At 45.6% G+C, this 20,397-nt stretch overlaps 1 protein-coding gene across 1 annotated transcript in view; it reads right to left on the bottom strand.

Annotated features, from left to right (window-relative positions):
* Window positions 1–20,397, bottom strand: part of magi2a (membrane associated guanylate kinase, WW and PDZ domain containing 2a) — a 161,633-nt gene that overhangs the window by 51,679 nt on the left and 89,557 nt on the right. Inside the window, exons 3-5 of the mRNA XM_078282007.1 lie at window positions 6,094–6,213; window positions 2,406–2,621; window positions 53–263 (exon numbers count right to left, since the gene is read on the bottom strand). Of these exons, the coding sequence (XP_078138133.1) occupies window positions 53–263; window positions 2,406–2,621; window positions 6,094–6,213 (547 nt within the window). The remainder of the gene's footprint in view (window positions 1–52; window positions 264–2,405; window positions 2,622–6,093; window positions 6,214–20,397) is intronic.

Genomic DNA, 20,397 nt, shown 5'->3' with positions numbered 1-20,397 from the left:
GTGTGTATAGAAGTGAATGTAGATGTCCGCCCTGAGGCACCATGACACTTACTCTATGAAGTACACCTCTCCCTTCTCTGTGTACGCCATCTCCCAGTTATCTGGCAGGGGCCCCAGCTCGTCGTTCTCCTCCAGCTTGGGGGCCACCATCTTGGGGGACTGTCCCTCGTCTTTGGGCCCCTCTGCGGGGGCCTCCGGCGGGCCGCCCTGCGGGGCGATGTCCCCCGAAGCGTCTGTGCTCTTGTCTTCATGTTCGCTCGACTCTGAGGGCACAGGAGGGCACGATGAGTCAGGAATGACATTATCACTCAGGCAGGAGAGAGGGATGAGATGAATGAAAGACGAAGGAAGCGAAGCGAGGAGAGAGAGAGGGTTGGGAGAGCTGCAGCGAGGGGAACAGACTGATTGCGCGTCGGGGGACCGTCGGAAGGTAGCGCGGCAGAAAAAAGAAGGAGAAGAAGATTAGAAATGGGTAGAGGGAAGCAGTGACACGGGGGATAGAGAGGAGAGAGGTGAGCGGAAGAGAGAGAGAATGATTGAGGTAACGAGGAAGAGAGACAGAAAGCGGAGGCGAGAATAGAGATGGAGAGAGAGGAGGTGGCTGGGGTGCCCTAGTTTGAGTTGTGGCAGTGTGTGTAGAGAGGGAAGATGGTGAGTGTGTGTGTGTGTGTGTGTGTGTGTGTGTGCATCCCAGAGGACGGCTAGTGGAGGGACGTCGAGAGGGAGCAAAGGGGGGAGGAAAAAAAAAACGCGAGAGCAGGGGATTGAGAGATAATCTATGGGAGGGAAAGAGCGAGGTAGCTATCTGCTCAGATCACAGAGGCTGGTGTGCTCTATCGATTCCCCTTCAGCTCTCCCGGTCAGCCCACACTGCCCATCTACAGAGACAAAACTCCTCCCGAGCTGAGCTGAGCTGAGCGCAGCAGCCCACTCTCGCACCCGGAGCCCGCAGTTATCGAGCATCGCGGCGCTACCGATAGGAATCAGCTGAAAATCGTTCCTGCGCCCGAATGTTCGTGCAGCTCGCAGTGGTGAATCCAGAGTCACCCACATCATTTGAGAAGCAGATAACAATCACACTCCGGGTTATTTACAGGACACAATACGACATATCTAGAGAACTCCATCTGAGAAAACTCTCTTCACAAATAAAGACGCCTACCTTGCTTGAGCTCCTTGCGGTAGGAAAACCAAAATCTCATCCTTTTACCCCAATTCTTTCCTTAAAACACCTTTTTACGACTCCTGACAGGTCAGAACGTCTCCTAAATCTTTGTAGAGATACGGTGTGAGCACTTTTTTTGTACTAATATTGATGCATATGAGTAAACATAGTTTCCGAAGTCTCCGAATTGTCATGCGAGTCTGACTGATGTCCTACTGCGAGAGGCTTGATAAATACAAAGGCTGTCCTCAGGCCATAAAACCCCAGCTTAGAAAGTCACAGGACCCAAGCATGGATTTGGATTCACAAAATCAAACTCATAATGCCTCCTTTGTGATCATCTATTCATGTGATCATGGCACAATCCTACTGCATTCTACAAGGTTTCACTGTGTGTGTGTGTGTGTGTGTACAGTATGAGTGCACATTCATATTTCTATAGAATGCTACACACAAGATAACATTCAGATGTGGCTTACTCATCATCTTGCTCTGAATGAGATGAGTTCTATTCTGAGATAATGAAACGCTGCACATTTTGAAAGAAATGTCTGCACAAAGAAATGTCTTTGTTTGTGTATTACTTTATAAACAAAAGCTACTGAATGAAGTTGGTGCTCAGCATATGAAATGCCAGTTCTGTCTGCAGTGTTTTCAGAGTTTGGGGAGAGGATGACAGTGATTTGGACGGGCTGATTCGACACAGTGAATATGCTTAATAAAATGTCCTACTTGATTTTTTAAAGACCCCACAGGCTACTGTTGAGTTGGAACACACTCTATCTGTGTCCCCTCAGGCTATCTGGGTCTGAGACAGTGTACTGTATAATGACACCTAATGAGATTAAATGAAATGTTATTGCGGGGAGGAATGGCATCAATGCTTATCTTCATAAACTGTTTGCACTGCACAGGTTAATCGGTAATTATGAGAGTGAATTATCATTTACATTTTACATATCATCCCATCCCTTCATCAGACTACATATCCAGACAGTTATGTAACCAGTCAAAGGTGTTAATCTGCCATAAACTAATTTTCCAAGAAATCCATGTAATAGCAATCTGTTGCTTCTCTGTTGCTAGGCAACCACCCTAGGGGAGACGGTTGCTATGACTTAAGCAAGACTATAGACTTCTGCAGATCGGCCTGACCCGGTGTGTGACCTTGGACCTAGCTGTCGCGGCGAGGCCTCCGACCTCGGCCTCGGCGCCTGCGGGGGTCGTTGTCGGGGCTGACCTGGGGTGACGGCGACGCCGTTGCCGTTGACGACGGGTCTCTCCTCCTCTTCCTCCTCGGGGGGCTCGATGCTGGCCTTCTCCATGTTGCTGACTGACTTGTTACGCTTCCTCTTGCCCTCGGAGCTGGGTCTGGCGCCCGGCAGCAGCTGGTCCGTTACATTTAGCAGCAGAGCGCTGGGCTCGGCCGGAGGCTTCGGGGTGCCGTAAAAGTTATCTGGACACACACACGCACGCACACACACACACACACACACACACACACACACACAGACACACAAAAGAGTTTAATTTGCTACATGTTTAATATGCTACATTTTTGTATCTTGTACATGTTCTGTTTCCTTTGATGGTACCTTTCCTCTAGCTTGTAACAAGTCAATACTCAAGCATATGGTGATCCCAAGCGAGAACGAGGACATTAAAAGACCTTTGAATACATTTCCATTTCCATTAAATATTAAGACAGAAAAAGGGAGCGATAAGGAGATGGGTGCTTTATCGCTCCCTGTTGCTCCTGACTTGTTTTTTTGTTTTTTTAAAACACAAACTGTTGCAATCATAAGTCGCTCTGGAAAAGGACACGAGTGAAATTGCTGGAATGTAAAAGCAGAAAAGAGACCCAGGGGTGAAAGAAAAATGAGAAAGAGAAAGGTGGGATGGAGAGACGGAGGCTCGTGACGCCGCTGCACCATCCGCTGGGAGGATGAGGTGTGCTGCCAGCTGACATGCTGTTCCATGTCGAAGCCAGTTGATCCGTGAACATACAAGCTGGGGGCTCAAGTTCACATCATGTCCTACAATCTCACAGCAGCTCCGAGATCTGTGCACGGCGACGCACATCCGCTAACAAAAACACTCTGACATGCACGCGCGCACACACACACACACACACACACTCACAAACACCACCCCCTGAGCCAATTTCACCCTTGTTAGGGCTTGTTTATTATTGCCGACTTCTTCCTTCTTCTACTGTGCACATCAATCACTTATCAGAGCATGCAGGGATTCCTGTCGCGTACGATTGTGTGTTTGTGTGCGTGGTTTGGAGGTTTGGACTAAGTGAATAACCGTGTCTCTCTCTCCGCTCCGGTCTCCGGTCAGAGCCAGCCGCCCTCCTCTGGGAACTTGCAGTTTTTTAGCTGGCTCTGACTCAACGACCCCTTCCCACCCAGCTTCTATATCGGTTTCACACTTTGTTTACTGTCCTTGGGTCAGTCTGCTGGCAGCAACACTGTCCCTCCAACACTCTCCATCAAACGGAGGATACATGTTGTCGTTGGCGGGTGAAAACCTCCCCCTAACTCCAATTTTGGTGATTTTTTTGTGCTTTAACTTGCTGGAAATTGAAGAATTACATGCTCCTCTATGGGTTGAGAGAGTTCTACAACCCTCTGGCATATGAAACCCTTTCAAAACCCATTGGATAAACTGAAAAATGCATGGGCGTCGAGCTAAAAACAAAGCCATTTTTCTTAGTTCCTGAAAAGTTGACATTTTGGAGAGTTTTCACCTGACAACAGCGATATGGTTTGTGCTCATGGACATTGACATACATAGACACAGATACCGGTCTTGAATTGTAGTGCCATGTTGGTCTAAAGTCTGAGAGGGTGTCCTGGTTCAGGAGATCAACCACTGTGTGCCTCTGAGGTTTCTTTTTAATCCCAGAGCGTGATAGAAAGCCGAAGAGGTCTGCAGTGGTTCTCAATGGGTTTCCTATTAGATTAGCCCGTACTAGCTATCTCTTCAGCTCCACTCAAGTGTGCCTGGCAGAAAAAAACAGACACGAGAAGGAGATGTGTGTGAAAATCCACAGAGATTATTCTAATGTACGGGACTTGAGCATTAGAGACAAACTCCAACACCGACTGCGTGTTGCAGACAGTTCGGGGAGCAGCCGGAGAGATTTTAAAAAACATCAGTTGTGTGTTTCTCTCCGGATAGGAACGACCCACTGAAACATCTTGTTCAAGTTCTGGAAAACATGGAGGCCGCAATGAAAAATGGAGGAGAGTAGCTGTAAAAAGATTACGGGGACTGTCGGGATTAGAACCACGAACCACAGACTCAAATCCTGGAGATTTTAAGAGTTGAAGATTCGCCTCCGAAAAGAAAGCGAGTGGTGTGATCATGTGAACTGAAATAACCCGCAGTATCACCGAACACCCTGACTTTGAAGTCAAAGTAAGTGGTAGAATTGCTGTTGCATCTAAGAACTTCAATGACTTCACCCAAGAGCCCCACCTACATACTGATAAAACTGGATAAAGAAAGAACAAAGAAGAATGAAAAACCTGATTAATCCAATTTACAAATTCAAAAATTCAATCCATCTAACTGCATAATTACAGAAAGACGGAAAATTCAAAAGAAATGCTGTATAACATGATCAAAATCTCCACCTCCTCTATATAGAGAGCATTTTTCAAGCATTTATAGACCCATGATCAGCCAAATGTCTGATATTTTTATCTTTTACAACTTAACTAAACATTTAGCTTGCGCTCCTCACGGCCAACCAATCCCCCTACAGCCTTCTCTTTCGCTCCCTTTCAATCTCGCCCCTTCTCCCTTTCTCTCCAGTCTAATTGGCCATTAAATTATTAAAATATATAAAATGCTGAATGATGGCGGAGCGACAGCGCAGAAGAAGCTCTATCTCCCTCTCCCCGCGGAAGCCGTCCTCTGAAAGTGATGCACGGCTCCCATCGCCGAAAGGATCTAACATCGCTTCTGGCAACCGAGCGTTAAATTGGCCATCTGCAATTTCGTTTTTTTTTTTTTCTTCTGCAGCGGTGGCAGGACGACAGGAACTCTAGTCAGGTGGGAGAGAAGAAAGTTAGCCGCTGTGTGTTATTTGTATAAAGACAGAGGTCCCCGGAGAGCTGGAGGCGGCGGGGCAGACCGGGGGCGGTGTTTTAGAGTGGTGTAGAGTCCGAGCCTCCGGCCGGTCTGACCACAGCACAGAGAGGATGGAGAGTATCTGTTTGTTTTGATTAGCAGCTGAAGAGCCATTAAGGCTCAAGGAGAGAGCCAAGAAAGAGCCAGCATAAAGGTGATGTGGGAGGTGTGTGTATGTGTGTGTGTGTGTGTTTGTGTGTGTGTGTGCATGTATGCTCTGGCTTCTCCTCATTCACAACAAAGAAGGCTTTTTCAATGTCTGTCATGAGTGATGGCGCTGAGGTTTTGAAAAGCCAAAAGATGGATGATCCATACCTGTGAGTGTGTATGTGTGAGTATTTCTGTGTGTGCAGTATATGGATAGGGAGTGACAGGGCAATGGCAAACATCAACATTCATTTTAAAACCTGTCACTCATACCCAAGAGAAAATACCTAACGTACCCCACTGAATCAAAGAAAAACAAGTTGACATGTCGTCTCCCACAAATGATGCAGGAACCCCTTGCGGCCAATCAGTAACAAGTAAAGAAATGTTGTAGCGCCCCCCTAAGGCCAATCAGTGTAATTTTGAAAATTCTGGAATAGAGCAATGACACACATCATTTCCTGAAGTTTCATCAAAATCCAATCAGTGGCATCTAGGATATTGTGCATGATGATTTTGTGCGTGATGGACGGACGGACCGGGGCCAATCTATAGTCTCTTCCCCAATTAGAAATATTACAAACAGGGATGACCACAATAACATACAGAGGAGTGTGACTTCATAAAATCCTTACCTTCATATGTTCCGCTCTCTAGCAAGGCTCCACTTTTCTCCAATTCCATAAACCGGTCAACGGTCACAAAATTATAATCCACCCCGGGGACCTCTCCTTCCTTGGGCTGCCTGGTTGTGCCTGCAGGAGATAAGCGAGGAGAGGAGGGGAGCACAGTTAGAGCGGCCGGGGCTGTGAACACCTCACAGCCGCTGAATGAATAGAGAATTCAAAGACGAGTCTGAGTCATTGTCAGTGTTTCAGGAAGGATCAGAACATAACGGAGCAGTCAACGGAAACACAGTGACCCCGACCCAGCTCGTCTCATTAACTGGCCTCTTTATTCCTTTCTGTCCTTTTCTTCTCATGCGGGCTAAACTGAATATTTGAGCAGTGTGCTTTTGGTGGAGGGGAGTGCCTAGGTGCCATTTCAGGAGCTAAGTGATGCAACTTGGACAGCAAGAAGAGAAATCAAATCAATTTGCATGGAGCTGACAGCATGTCGAGGACTCTCTGACAAGAGCTGCAGTTCTTCCAACCGGCTGCAATTGCGATGGCAAGAAGCTACAGGAGTGATGAAAATATTTTGCCCAGTAATAAGAGCATCTTTAAGACAAGCTCCACTGACATGACAATCATCTTTCCTCTTTCCTCCAGTAACTGACAGAGCGTGCGCCGGTGTGTGTGAAAGTGGTTATGATGCCAAATTGAGGTACAAATGACTTCCTAAATACTTCCTCATCGCGGTGTGCTAATTAGACTTGTTAAAACTGATGCCGGCTGTGATAGCACAGAGGTACTCTACCCCCGAGGTGCTGAAGAGGTTTCCACATTTGAGCGAGGGTTGTTCACACTGGAAAAGGAGCCAGCGAACACAGTTGTTAGACCCTCACTACAGCATGTGAAGTGCTTTGAACGATCCCATCTGTGTGTTTTGATGTTAGCAGGGATACAACTGTACTACTGATCACACCTGGTATGTGGCACGGGGTGGCTTGCCTTTCAAAGGCCAACTGATGTCCGTCCTACCTCACTGCACAAGGTCTGCCAATTCAAAAATGCCTGTAACGGTTCTAATAGTCTGTCTCTAGGGCAGTGGTGGGCAGCCATGTGTAATGGATGGCCAAGAGTATGCAGGTTTTCATTCCAACCAAACACTGCACCACTGATTACCACACCTTCAACTAGAGAGGGAGAACTAATGGTGGCCTACACTGCTCTAGGGGAGGAATGGGTGCAGTCGAGAGTCGAGAGAATGAAATGAAAGGTTTATTATTGTTTTCTCCTGAATCAAAAAAGGGTTTCTTCCAGAAGGCGAGGGGTGTAGCTGGAACCCTGTGGTCGCCAGGCCCTCTTCATGTAGCTGCTCCAAACTCTTATCACCTGTCACATATTATCCTGATGTGACAATAGCGACATCTGGATAGGTGTAAATTGAATGCCTAAATTCAATCTGGCACGCACTCCAGTGGTTTTTTTTCTCTGGCGTGCCGATTTTTGGACAATGCTGCCATCATCTCTTGATGCCGCTGGCCATCCAAGCATGAAACAGTGTAATGAAAAGAAAATGAATCCACTAAGGCCATTAAGCCGCTTGCCAAGCCTTGCCAAAAGTTGTCTTAAGGCTCAATTTGTTGATTAATCAGTCCTTAAATGGAGAAAGCAAACCCACAAATGACGTTATGATCAACTCGTCTTGTTGAGACTGCACTGTAATAAAGTGGTACAGCACAGTACAGTCATGTTCTGTATGTGAGTACAGCGGAGTCATTTTCCTCTTCCAGCAATCAAGCTGTCATGTATGACTATCACATGCAATGAAGTGTCGCCCTTTGTGCATTTCTTCAGTCCCCAACTCTCTGCAGAAATTCAGCATCAACAACAACCCTTGAAGCTGAAACATCAAACTGGAACCTGCTGACTGAGTGCTTTGTAAGGGCTTAGCAAATGAGCAGCAGTTATTTGCCGGAGAACCTGTAGTGTAAATGTGTGTGTGTGTGTGTGTGTGTGTGTATTTCTGTGCGTGTGGCACCTCCAGTGGTGAGGTTCTTGATTGTGTCTGTCTGCACGGGGGCCTGTGTAGCCATCACAGATTACCCTTCCTCACAGGCAGAGCTACTGAATGAGCTGTACACACACACACACACACACACACACACACACACAGACACACTTCAAAGAGGACCTTTGATGTTGCAGACCTATATTTAGCTGCATCTTGTGGTGGGGACTTCTCTAGGGTGACAGTTTCTAAAAGGAGGCAACCACAATGCCTCTCCGTTTTCAGTCCTTTGTATGTGGGTCATGATCTTGTACTGCAAATCAGCGATTCTCAAAGTATAGCTGGCTCTCTGAGACGCAAAAATAATGATCTTGACTAGAAGTATGATAAAGCAAGTGGAAAAAACAACCATAAAGCTCAACTGAGAGGTTCTTCTTTACGGCTATTCTTAGGAAGCTATATATTTGTAATTTACAATGCCCTGATTACAGCACATTGGGAAACACATTAAGGTTAAACACTGCATTCATCATTGTGGCTTCAGGCTACTGGGGATTGGGTCCTCAAATTCCCTCAGGTGTGTTTCTGGATTTGGGCCATTTCAGGAGTGTGGAAAACTCTCACTAAAAATACTAAAAATGAGCATTGTTGTTTTTTTGCACAGACATCCTGCCTATCCATCAAGTCCCTGTTCTGTTAGGAGAGAGGGAGAGAGAGAGAGAGAGGGAGAGAGAGAGAGAGAGAGAGAGAGAGAGAGAGAGAGGAGGAGAAAAACTAGATGATATATCAGAAGATTAGCAAGGCTTTTCCTGATGCTTTTTGCAGTCTGCAAACAGAGCAATGAAAAACACAAACAGATCACCGCTGATGACTGTAGCGGATAGCAAGTCATTTGTCCCTCGGTGCGGCCGGTAATAACTCAGAAGCCACCACATCTTCCGTGTGGGGAATATTCTCGGGAACTCCCAAGGATACGAGGGAGCGAACAAGGCAGAGGAAGAGCGCAAAGAGAGAAGGGGAGGAAGGGTAATGGTGACTGAGATTGCGGTGGGAGTGGGCAGGCTGGAAATGGGAAGTGGGGATGGATAGAAACAGGGATGTGATGGATGAGAGAACAGATTAAGGTGCAGCATGGGTTGAGACTCTTTTAGCTCATAGCTATCCTGGAGCCAGCTTCGACTCCACAACCGCAGGCCTTAGGTCCAGCTCTCATCCGTACAACTAAGCACCATTACTGGACGTCCCGGTCACAGCTAGTGGTTTCATACTGGAACCATTCAACATTCTCCTACAGAATACATTAGCATAGCTCTGCTCTAAGCAATCTCTGTATTCCAATAAAACACACTGCATTAGATAAAGGTATGACTTCTATATCCGTTTGCATGTTTGCACATTGCCCTGTAAAAACACTATAACTTGAGCACAACAATTTGAACCTATGATAACAGTGAGCTATATCATTGCGCTCAGTGGGGACCCAGACAATCTCTGGAAAGCAGAAACACTGGCCTCCATTTCAAACAAAGGCTTTATATCCAGAGAATATCCTCAGGCCTCGGGGAAGAGATTGTATTGTGTGTTCATGACAGAGAGTCAATTTGTGTGTAAAGGCCCATTCTGTACCCTGAGGAACTGATTATACCATGAGCATCCACGCTAATCATCTCCACAGAGTTACATAGCAAGATGTAAAAAATGTCACAACAAAAAGGCACTTTATGGAAACTTTTGTCTGTAACGTACTCGTTTTATGCGGCGTGCGAAACGTAGGCAGACTAGCGCTCGCCGAGGTGTGAGCTAATGAGGATCATAATAAAACTCTAAACGCCCCTTCAGTAAATATAGACAGAGAGAAAGAGAGGCAGAGAAAGCGAGGGACATAATGTGAGTCTGCGCGAGAGAGAGAGAGAGAGAGAGAGAGAGAGAGAGAGAGAGGGAGAGAGATGTGAAACTGTAAGTGTACTATAACAGGCTGAAAGCAAGGTAAGTGTGTGTGTGTGTGTGCATGTTAGGGAGAGAAAAAGAGAGAGAGTCTGAGAGAGAGAAATGGGACAGAATGTGCCTGGTCTCTCTCAGGTCCTCCTGTCCTGAGGCTCGGTACTACATGACACCTTGCTGCTCTCTGGCTGCCAGTCAAGGCCTTTCCTCTGAGCTCTTTCTCGTTCTCGGAGCCTGGAGCAGGCAGACCTGGCCAAAATAGTACCTGAATACATTTGAATACTTTAAGCAAGTTACGTGTCTACCTTTGAAGCTGTTAAAGTGTCTGGCAAGATAAATCAAAGGCTGCTCAAGCAGTTCAAAAGAAACCTATTTATGCTTTTGCCCTTATCTGTGGAAAATGCAGTGCGTATAGTCTATCTCCTTGTGTGTGTGTTGGTCTGACTGTACAGGGATGTGTTGTGGAGTTTGTATGTGGTGTATATTGAAATATGTGGTCTAGGTCCCAGCCGCAGTGAGGTGGCAGATGGATGGACTCTAGTTCTTTCTTGCAGTCAATCATCTTTGCCCCAGCCTCATCTATCCTCCTGCTCCTCTCCGTCTTTCCTCTTCTCTGTGCCAGCTACATTACTATACACTGAATTTACTAAATGTTAGGGAAAGATTCCTGATATTGAGTTGCAGCCTCGTTTGCACAATCTACATCTCAGTCGTCTCAAAGCTTAAACATCCTTCTCTAACTCATCTGCTTCTTATTATCTACATCTCATCCTTTGTGCTTGGTATAGATTTAATAAGGAAAATAAATAAGGGATAATGGCTTTTACCTGGATTCACCTCATCAGTGCACTTCATGAAAAGGGTAAGTGTCTTTAATAGTTTGCACATTCAGTGTAGGTCTGATTGCAGCAGCAGCAGCTCTTGTTGCTATACAACCAGAAGGAGGTCTGTAAGAGGTCTAGCTTTAATGTTATGTTGTAGATAAACCACTCAATCCATTGAAAAATGTGAATCCCTGGCTCAGGTGAATCAGAAGTGTCTGTGTGTGTGAGTGTGTAGCACAGTGTTAACAGCATGGAGAATGGGGGGACAGGGGTTGGAGACAGGATCAGCTAGCCTCTAGCCTGCAGCAGTGTACATCATCCCTGTGTGTGTTGTTATGACAGGCCAGTGTGGGCAATAGCCTCAGGCCGGAGGTGTAAGGCAGGTCTGCCCATTCACACCCTAATCCCTCTGTTGTGACTGGCCAAGGCGGTGTCAGCATGGCCTATTGTAACCGCCCTAATCTAACCATTAGCCAATTAGGAAGTGGCGGGCCTTCCTAATGCCCTAGCATTAGAGGGATGGATTAGCTTGCCATTCAGCGCCTGCCTACTGCCGCTGGGCAAATGGGACAGACAGAGCACTGGACTGAGGGAGGACATTGAACCGCAGTGCCACACCACACCACCGAAAGCTGCTTTCACCGCACTTTGGCTTCACAGGCAGCAAGTGTGGCGATGCAATGTGCTTATTCACTGTTTTCACAAATGATGTAGTGTAGGGCCTTAATCAGCTGTGATTAGATATCAGTTAAGCTGTAATAAAGTCTATTGAGCAGGGAGTGCGGGCATGGCTGCTGTTTTCATTGAGCTGATGATAAAAGTTAATATAGCTGCTTTACAATCTAATCATATTGACTAGGAATGTTTTTGCACCTTGGCAAAGACACACAATCTCACTCTCGGTTTTCCACCAAACCCAGTGAGTTTTTTCTCTGCACTTACTGAGATTCCAGGTTCATTCAAGTTCAGTGAAGTTCAGTGAGACCGACTCTGTGTCTCTCCCCTGCTTATTGACAGCCGGTAATGTGGGATACATTGGAGAAAGCCAGGCATTGAACCATACTCCTGTGCCTGTTGGCCCTCTGCTGCCCTCCCCTGAATTCCATTAATAGCTCTGCCCTCCAGGAGGTGCTGGTCGGGCCGCCTGTAACACAGCCAGAGATATTGATGACTGCCCCCTCCCCCCCGGGAGAGGGAGAGAGAGGGAGAACCAAGTGGAGAGGACTGATAAAGTTAAAGAGATAAAGAGATGGTGAAAGGCAAAATGCATTGAGAGAATCACCATGAAGGCTAGCGGTTATTTCAACAATGACATAGCGAGTGCTGAGTTAAAGGTGTTAATCTCCTCGCCTGCCACCTCAGTCACATTCCTTATTCACAAAAGACAAAAATGAAAAAAGGAAACCACAGATCGCTGACCTCATATACTACAACACAAAAAAGTTGACTGAAAGACATCCATTCTGTGTTTGTAATCTACAAATGTCACACCATCAAGTTAACAAGGCATCCTTTAAATAAGATAATTTGAATGGTCATTACAGAGACAAAGAAACACTTGAAATGAGCTGGAGAAATTGTTTGCTCCTTGCTGTGTATTATCCTGCTTACACCATGGCCTTCCCAAAGATGAAATAAATAGTTTTTATTCATCTTTTCTCAGAGTAAAAGGTCACTTGGGCTTTGTTCACTGCTAACATTTTGCATGATATTCCCTTTGCAACCTTTTCTTGTTGCTTGTCAGCTCACAATGCCCAACGCCTGCTGGCTAACAACTACTGTAACAATAACACTTTGTGTTCCACCAAATCCTCAATAGGCATTTCCAAACTGAATCAATACTGCTCACATATCCAAAAGATTTTCTACTGAATCCTATTGTAGGTAAGGTATTTACTCAAAAAAAAAAAACGCTGCAAAGTCAGACATCACAGTGTCATTGTAAACTGATACAAGAAGACCAAGGTTGCATGGTCACATTGTAACAGCAGTAAGTTAGAACAGGATGTAGCTACTGATAATGTAATAACTTGTCAAAATGTAATAAAACATCCCTCTGAATGGATTGAAAATGTAATAAAACCTGTTCATGAAATAAATTCACGGGTAATGTAATATCACTTCATTACATTAACTGGCAATTTTGACTTCATAAAGCGGTATAACATTTTTCACTGATGATGTAATAACATTATTGATAACCAGTATGAATAAGAGGAATGTAATAATTTGAGTTATTCATGTAATTATTACATCATCAGTTAAAAATATGTTGCATTACATTATCCAGAAACGTATTACATTAACATGTTTTATTAAATTTTCAACCCATTCAGATGGACATTTTATAACATTTTGACAAGTTATTACATTATCCAGAAGAAAGACAGGTTTCCTGGTCATACAAAAATAATGACGCACTCTAGCCAATCAGAGGCTCAGAGTCACCAAGGCCAAGGTATATAAAACTCAAGAGTGCAGTTGAGGCTCTCTGAGCAATTTCCCTTCAAGAGCTTTCTTTTCACTAGAAAGGAAGCCTCTACTGGGAGTACAGACATGCTCTTTGAAGGATATTATGTATTGAACTTCAATCTCGTTAACATGAGGTTAAAGACAATGGAAGATAGTATAAATGTAAGCTTAATCTCTCACATCCTTGAGGTTAAAGGGATATCGACCTAGAACATGAAGGCTGCTGGTTTGATTCCTGATACCAAGTATATGTCAGATGCAGCTGATGGGTTGGGAGTATGAAAAATGTACATTTCCTTTCCAATAATGAGGCCTTCATGCTAACCTACTAGTACTAGGTGAGTAGTAAGTCCTAACTAAATACAGATGTTGAGAGGACAGAGCCCAAGCACAGCAGTCAAACAGTGCAGTGAGTGATAAAGCATCGCAGAGTCCGTGACAGTGACAGATCGGCTTGTCACAGAGCTCTCATCGTAAAGAGCCCTCAGTATTGATTAAGTGCTATATCAAATCCATTTTGGACAAGACGCGCTAGTGAATCCCAAGTTGGCTGAAACCACCAAGACTGTCACAAAGTAAGCCTGACAATTCCGGATCAAACTAACATACGCCAGCGTATGTACCCGGCAAACGTAATACAGTACGCAGCCGAGCCGGCCAAGATAAATATACACACTGTAAAGAAAAAACGTACCCCTACAGAGAGATGTCATCATGATTTCTCTTATCGTTGAGAAACAAATCACAGTTAGCTCCTCTATCCTCCTTCCCTCCTTGTTTCTGTCTCTCCCGTGGGAAGATGTGAATGGCTCCTTTCATCGCATCTCAAACTCCCTCTCTTTCTTCTTGCTCCTCCAGCATGCCACTAAAACAGATCGCCTTTGGTCTTGCTCTGCATCTGAACTTCCATGGGAATCAAAGTCCTGATGTTGCAGGGGAGGAGAACGAAGAAGACAAAAAAAAAAAAAAAAGACACCCACCCTAATAATTCAGAGCTGTGGAGACACTTGACAGTGAATGCGGTGCTGCTGCTGCTGCTGGCAGCAGCCGGGCGAGCGTTCACACCGACCAACTTTAATCTGGAGAGATCCAAAAAGGAAAATCAGAGAAAACACAAGAAGCCCGTTTCATTTTCTCTGCAGCTATTCCTCTTTTGCTTTGAATCCATGGGAGTACCGGTGAATCATCGCACACATTCACACACGCGCGCTCACACACCGCCAACAACGGGCAGGTATGGAGAGAGGAGAGGAGGAAGAGCCGGAGAGAGAACGAGAGAGAGAGAGAGAGAGAGAGAGAGAGAGAGAGACAGGGGGCAGAGATACAGAGAGATTAAGGGGAAGCTGATGTCATCCATTTGGATATGTGGCCCTGGGGTGGGTGCTTTTCAGGGTGTGTGTTTATGTGCATGTGTGTGTGCAGTGATCAGGGGATGTGAACGTGCTGCTGTGTCAGCCTAATCCCCCAGCCAGGGCCACGCTGGCTGGAGCACATTACCACCCAATGACACAATCTGTTTGTCAGGACGGCTCGCGCTGCTTTTATTCATTTATAACGCCCCGTCACCGCTGGTTAGCCTCCGCCTGGCCACTCTACCAGAACAACAGACCGACACGTATCATATCAAGCCCCGTTCCACTCCTCCTCCGTTCGCTAAAGCAACACCATCCACCGTCCGCCCTTCCAGTTCTGTCGACGACAACAGCTGCCGTGTCAGGAGAGCCAATTTGGGTGTTTCCATGAGAGCTAAACCTCTCGGACAGAGGCGGGGATTTGAACCGACAGTCCTGCGGGTCAGCGAGGCTAGAATAATCATCAGAGTCCGCATGGTGGTAATCATCTCATACTGAGGCCTATTGGCCCTTTAATACCAGAGGTTAAGCTATCTGGCAGTGCCGTCGCTCCAGCCGCCGTCCTCCGCTATTGGACCGACAGCAGCTGTGTGTGTGTGTGTGAGTGTGTAAGCTTTGCAAGTCTTACCTCTTCAGTTAGATAGACAGCAGACCCCGATTACAAGTTCAGGGATACGCCATCACGCCTGCGGTGTGGATTTAGCAGCTGTGCCTTTGAGAGCTGGTGGTGTTAACGTGCCTATCTTTTCAAACCCCCCCTCCCCCCCACCCTGCCCGACCCACACACCCCCTCCCATGCCATTTGTTTAACGGTGACTCCAATTAAGGGCACATAAATCTGAGTGGGAGCAGTGAGTAAAGAGGCAGAAAGCTAGCTCTCCCTCAAGCCCTCTCCTGTCGCGAGGAGCTTCCCCCAGCACAGCAATTACACAGTGACAGTGAAGAGGATGACCTCAGCTGCTGGAAAAGCTTTTTCACTGCAACCTCCCTTTAGACTGGAAGTGTTGTTTGTGTACACTGTGCTGAGGTACTGTACGGCGACTTGAGAGGGCTCTAATGACGGCTCTTGCGTTGAAAGGTAAATGAAAACGGGATGACACCCGAAAAAAAACAAAACAAAACAGGCATGGATTTTCTTGTCAGTGTTGCATTCTGGGCATCAGTGGTCTTTCAAGCCCGGACTGAAATTCGCTCAAAAAGTTGTCCAAAGGATTTTCAAAGTATCCAAGCTAATACAAAACTATGAATAATGAATAATAATAAAAAAAAAATCACCACGTAAATTATTCATGAGTTCCCTCTTCCTTCCTGTTACTTGCTCAGGGCAAAAAAAAAAAAAAACGTGTTCCTGGAAGCTTCCAGAGTAACGTGCTATGCTCGGAGTAAATAATGGTTTGAGGAAAATGTTTCTATAAATAATAATGAAGGCTGTGTTTAGATAGGTGCACTCCTCTGATGGTGGACTGAAGGGTGGAGCGGAGTAAAAAGGTGCTAGGTGGTGGTGAGGGCAACATATGAAGAGGCGGTTTGCCGGAAGAGGGGTGAACTCTATTATTTTCCTATGTGTGTGTAAGAATTACTGCGCACTCTGTGTTTTCTTTGAACTAGACAAGTCTATTAGCTATGAGGAGACAATTTTTCTTTTTACAAATATTACCATTAATTGCCACAGTGGAAAGGATTGAGAGGGAAATATGGAGAGGGAATTCTGATAACAAAGGTAATTTGGTATATCAAACGCTAGACAAGTAATTAGCAGCAATCATTTCTGATGACTCATACAAATCATGTAAGTAGAAGGCACTCGGAGAGCGAAAACCTCCACCAACGCTGAACAATTCTCCAACTTGCCGTTACACCCAAAGAAATGATTTCTACATGAAATGACAGGTTAAATTGATTTTTTGATCCTGAAAAAATGCCCTTAGGCTTTGATACCAAGTCTCTATCTTTGTTAGTGTCATAGTTATTGATAAAAAACCATCTAATGGCAGAAATCCCAGATCCGTATCACCACCAAAATCTTTCAAAATCTGTTTTTGAGATTGTCTGTCTGTCAGCTGGCTAACAAACAAACAGGGGTGAACAATATCTCCTCATTAAATAGACATTAAAAGTACATAAATGGACTTAAAATGATATTATAAGGTATTAACTCATTAAGAATTCACATATATGAAGTCCTGCTGTCATGATCCCCTTTCTCTTTCCCTCTCTCCATTTCTTTTTTTCCCCCTCCACTCCCTCACCGTTACTCTGTTTCATTCCCTCTTTGACAGAAGTATCCATTAATACAGGATCCAATTACCCTGGCTACTCTGAAGCCCCTCCCACTCGCCGTCCATCTACGTTAGCTCAGCCAATAGATGACTGCGTGCGACAGATCAACTTCCACCTCCACAAATAATCCCCCACCAGCATGCCACTGCCAGCTCTGCACAAACTTTAATTGGATCCTTTTAATAGTGCTCACTATGGCCACTTTCAGCCATGTAATTAGGTTTCTCTTCCTATAGAGTTTAATGGCTGTGGGTTGGGCAAGTCGAGCATGGGGGGAGAGGGAGCGCTCATAGAGAAATAAAGGCAAGACACTCTCCGTTTTACACCAGGCTTAATCCAATTTCACCCACAGAGAAATCGTCTCATGCCATATATACTTTTTCAATGGGGGTTTTTATGGGACACCATAAAAGCCATTGAGTAGTGCTGAATATCCAGCCTCATTGATTTTTTTTTGCCCGTGAAAAAGTGGGCCCTCGCTGGCTCTCGGTGTGTCTCCCTTTTGGTCCACACCTTTCCAAACTTGCTCCCCTGGATGCTAAGCTCCACATCCTCCTAGCCACATGGAGGGAAAAAAAAAAAAAAAAAAAGTGGTTCCCTGAACGCCGCCACCAAAACTCCCCTGATAGAATGCAAATGACGGGATTTCTGGAATGATTAATTTCCGGCACTTTTGAGGCGATTAGGGGAAGTCAATCAAATGAATAATATATGTATAAGCACTCTATCAAAAGGCAGCAGCACAGTCACGGGGCTGAATGGATGAATGGATGACGGGAGAACACTAAGCAGCTTAATAACAATAAATACGAAAAGACACCCCCCCGAGGGATAGAGAGAGAGGGGGGGAGAAGGGAAGAGAGTGAAAGAGAGAGAGAGGGTGAGGAAGAAAGAGGGAGGTATGACACCAAGGACACAGATGGTGGGGGTCACTCACCTGTCCAAGTAAAGAAGGACATTCTTTAAATATAGTTGACCGTTTCGACAGTTCATACTTCTGCAGCCAAAAGAGAGAGAAAATGTGTGCATTTGTTTGCTCCCCGAAGTCAATTCCAAACTGCATTGCCAAGCTCTATCATGAAGACGGATCATCTTGCCCTTAAAAATGACCAGCGCTGAAACGAGCATGCGGGCCGCTCCATCACCACCTACAAGGCCAAGCGATTAGGCAACGCATTTATTCCTCCAGAAGGTGTGCGAGCTCCCGTGCCCATTAAAAACACCGCTCGGCTCCAAACACGAAATAGCAGAAATGCTTCAAAATAAGACGGCGCACGGCTGTTGATGCATATAGCTGAGGGAGAGGGAGTGTGTGGTGACTCCATTAGGACACGTCTGTCTCTCTGGGAGTTAGACTGCCGAATTTCTCCATCACCTGTATATTTCTACAGCCCTCGGGGATGCTAAATGATGTCTGGAAGAGAGGGGGGGGACATAAGGAGGAAAGGAGAAAAAGAGGCGGAAGAGGGACATGAACAAGAACTCATAAAAGAGGTAAAAGATGAGGTGACTGGAGAGAAGGAAAAAAAATATGGAAGGAGGAGGAAATGGAGAGGAAATATGAGAGAGGAAGGATAGAAAAAATGGCGGTTGTGCGGAACAGGAAAGAGGGCAGTGCTTTTCTCAATTTTCTACATCGCTTCCATTCACATTCACATTCACCCCGCTGCCACAACACTGAAATGCATTATAAGGTTATAATGCATACCATAAAGCATGAGGTAGCGTCATATTACCAGCGCACCCATCTGGCCACGGCTTAATTTAATACACTTAATCACATTCAGACATATGCTACACATTCATGCGCCACACCAATTTGGCAAGTGGGACGGGGGAAAAAAAATCAAAACACGTTGACTGAGACTAAAAGACAATTTCTCAGCGGCAGGAGAAATGCTTCAAAATACGGCTACAACGGCGGAGTATAACAAAACGAAAAACGCTCAAAGTGATTCATTCATCACTCCTGTTATGCTAACCTTTCTCCCTCTCCCACCTGCTGCAAGCGTCACGCATTAATCTGCCTCCTTGTGTTAGCACTAATGACGGCTGAATGGAGCGCGTGGGCCGCACACACGCCAAGGCAGCGGAACACACATTCCTGAATGGCAGGTGAGCAGAATGAATGTACGTACTGTCGTGCGTGCGGCTGAGGTGTGTGTGTGTGTGTGTGTGTGTGGAGGTGGGCTTCAAAATTGCTGTGGATTGCTTGTGGACATATTTAAGTCTGAGTGTGTGGACAATATCCGGGTGTGTGAGTATGCATGTATGTACAATAGGCATGCGTGTGTGTTGGTGTGTGTCATGTATCTGTCTGCATGTGTGTGTGTGTGGAGGAAAGGCTTCAAGTGTGCAGTTGTATGTATATATATCAAAGTCAGAGCGTGCATATGGTAAGTAGGTGTGTGTGTGCATATTTGTGTGTATGTAGGTGTGTATATATAGTATGTACTGTATGTAGGTGTGTGTGTATAGTATATATGTGTATATGCATGTGTGTGTATGGGGGGGGGTTCAAAAGTGTGCATTTGTATGATCTACTATAAAACCTCCTTGATGCATATGTATTAAAGTGTGTTTATGCATATAGATCTGTGTGTGTATGCAAATAGGTCTCTGTGTGCGTGTGTGTTTGTGTGTGTGTGTGCGTGCGCGCACACTGGGAGATAACCACGCAGCATGAAGCTTAGTCTTCACCTACCCCACCAGTCCCTGCATGCAGCCGATGGAAGCCCCTTATCACGGACCCTCAGAGCCCCACATCCCTTAACTCAAAACGCCCGCAGAAAAAAAAGGCAAAAATAAATAACATATGCAGGAAAGAGAGAGAGAGATAGAGAGAGAGAGAAAAAAATAAAAAACACCTCCCAGAAACTGATATTTGGCCTCGGGAGATGCAGCGCGCACGCTTGTTTGTTTACGAGTGTGTCTGCGCAGACCTTAATGTCTTGGATGGGTAAAATGAAAGAGGGTTAGAGAGAGATGGAAGGAGGAAGAAGGGAGGAGGAAGTGAAATAATCAGGAGAATAATATAAGTCTCGGCTTCTGATGCAGAATGAAGTTATTACTAGCTGGTGATGGATGATGCTTGGAAGCCGAGGAGCACGAAACTTCAAAAAGCACAGGGGAAAAAAAAAGGCGAGTGCTTGTGAGAGAGAGAGAGAGAGAGAAAGGGAGAGAGAGATAGAGAGGAAACAGGGAGAGAGAGAGAGAGAGAGAGAGGGAGAAAGAGAGCAGCATGTCTTGGGAGAGGACGAATGAACCGCCCTTATGTAAGAATGCGGTTTGAAATAACACTCCCATGCAGAGACGAAACTGCCATGTGCTCGTGTGTGTGAGTGTCAGAGAGAGAGAGAGAGAGAGAGAGAGAGAGAGGGAGAGAGAGAGAGAGCGGTCAGCCAGGCATTTTCTTTTTTCGCCCATAATCCCGTGGGGGTGGTATAGAGCTGAG

This window comes from Centroberyx gerrardi, chromosome 24 (assembly GCF_048128805.1).
Source record: "Centroberyx gerrardi isolate f3 chromosome 24, fCenGer3.hap1.cur.20231027, whole genome shotgun sequence".
Lineage (NCBI taxonomy): Eukaryota > Metazoa > Chordata > Actinopteri > Beryciformes > Berycidae > Centroberyx > Centroberyx gerrardi.
This window is presented reverse-complemented; position numbering and strand designations above follow the sequence as displayed.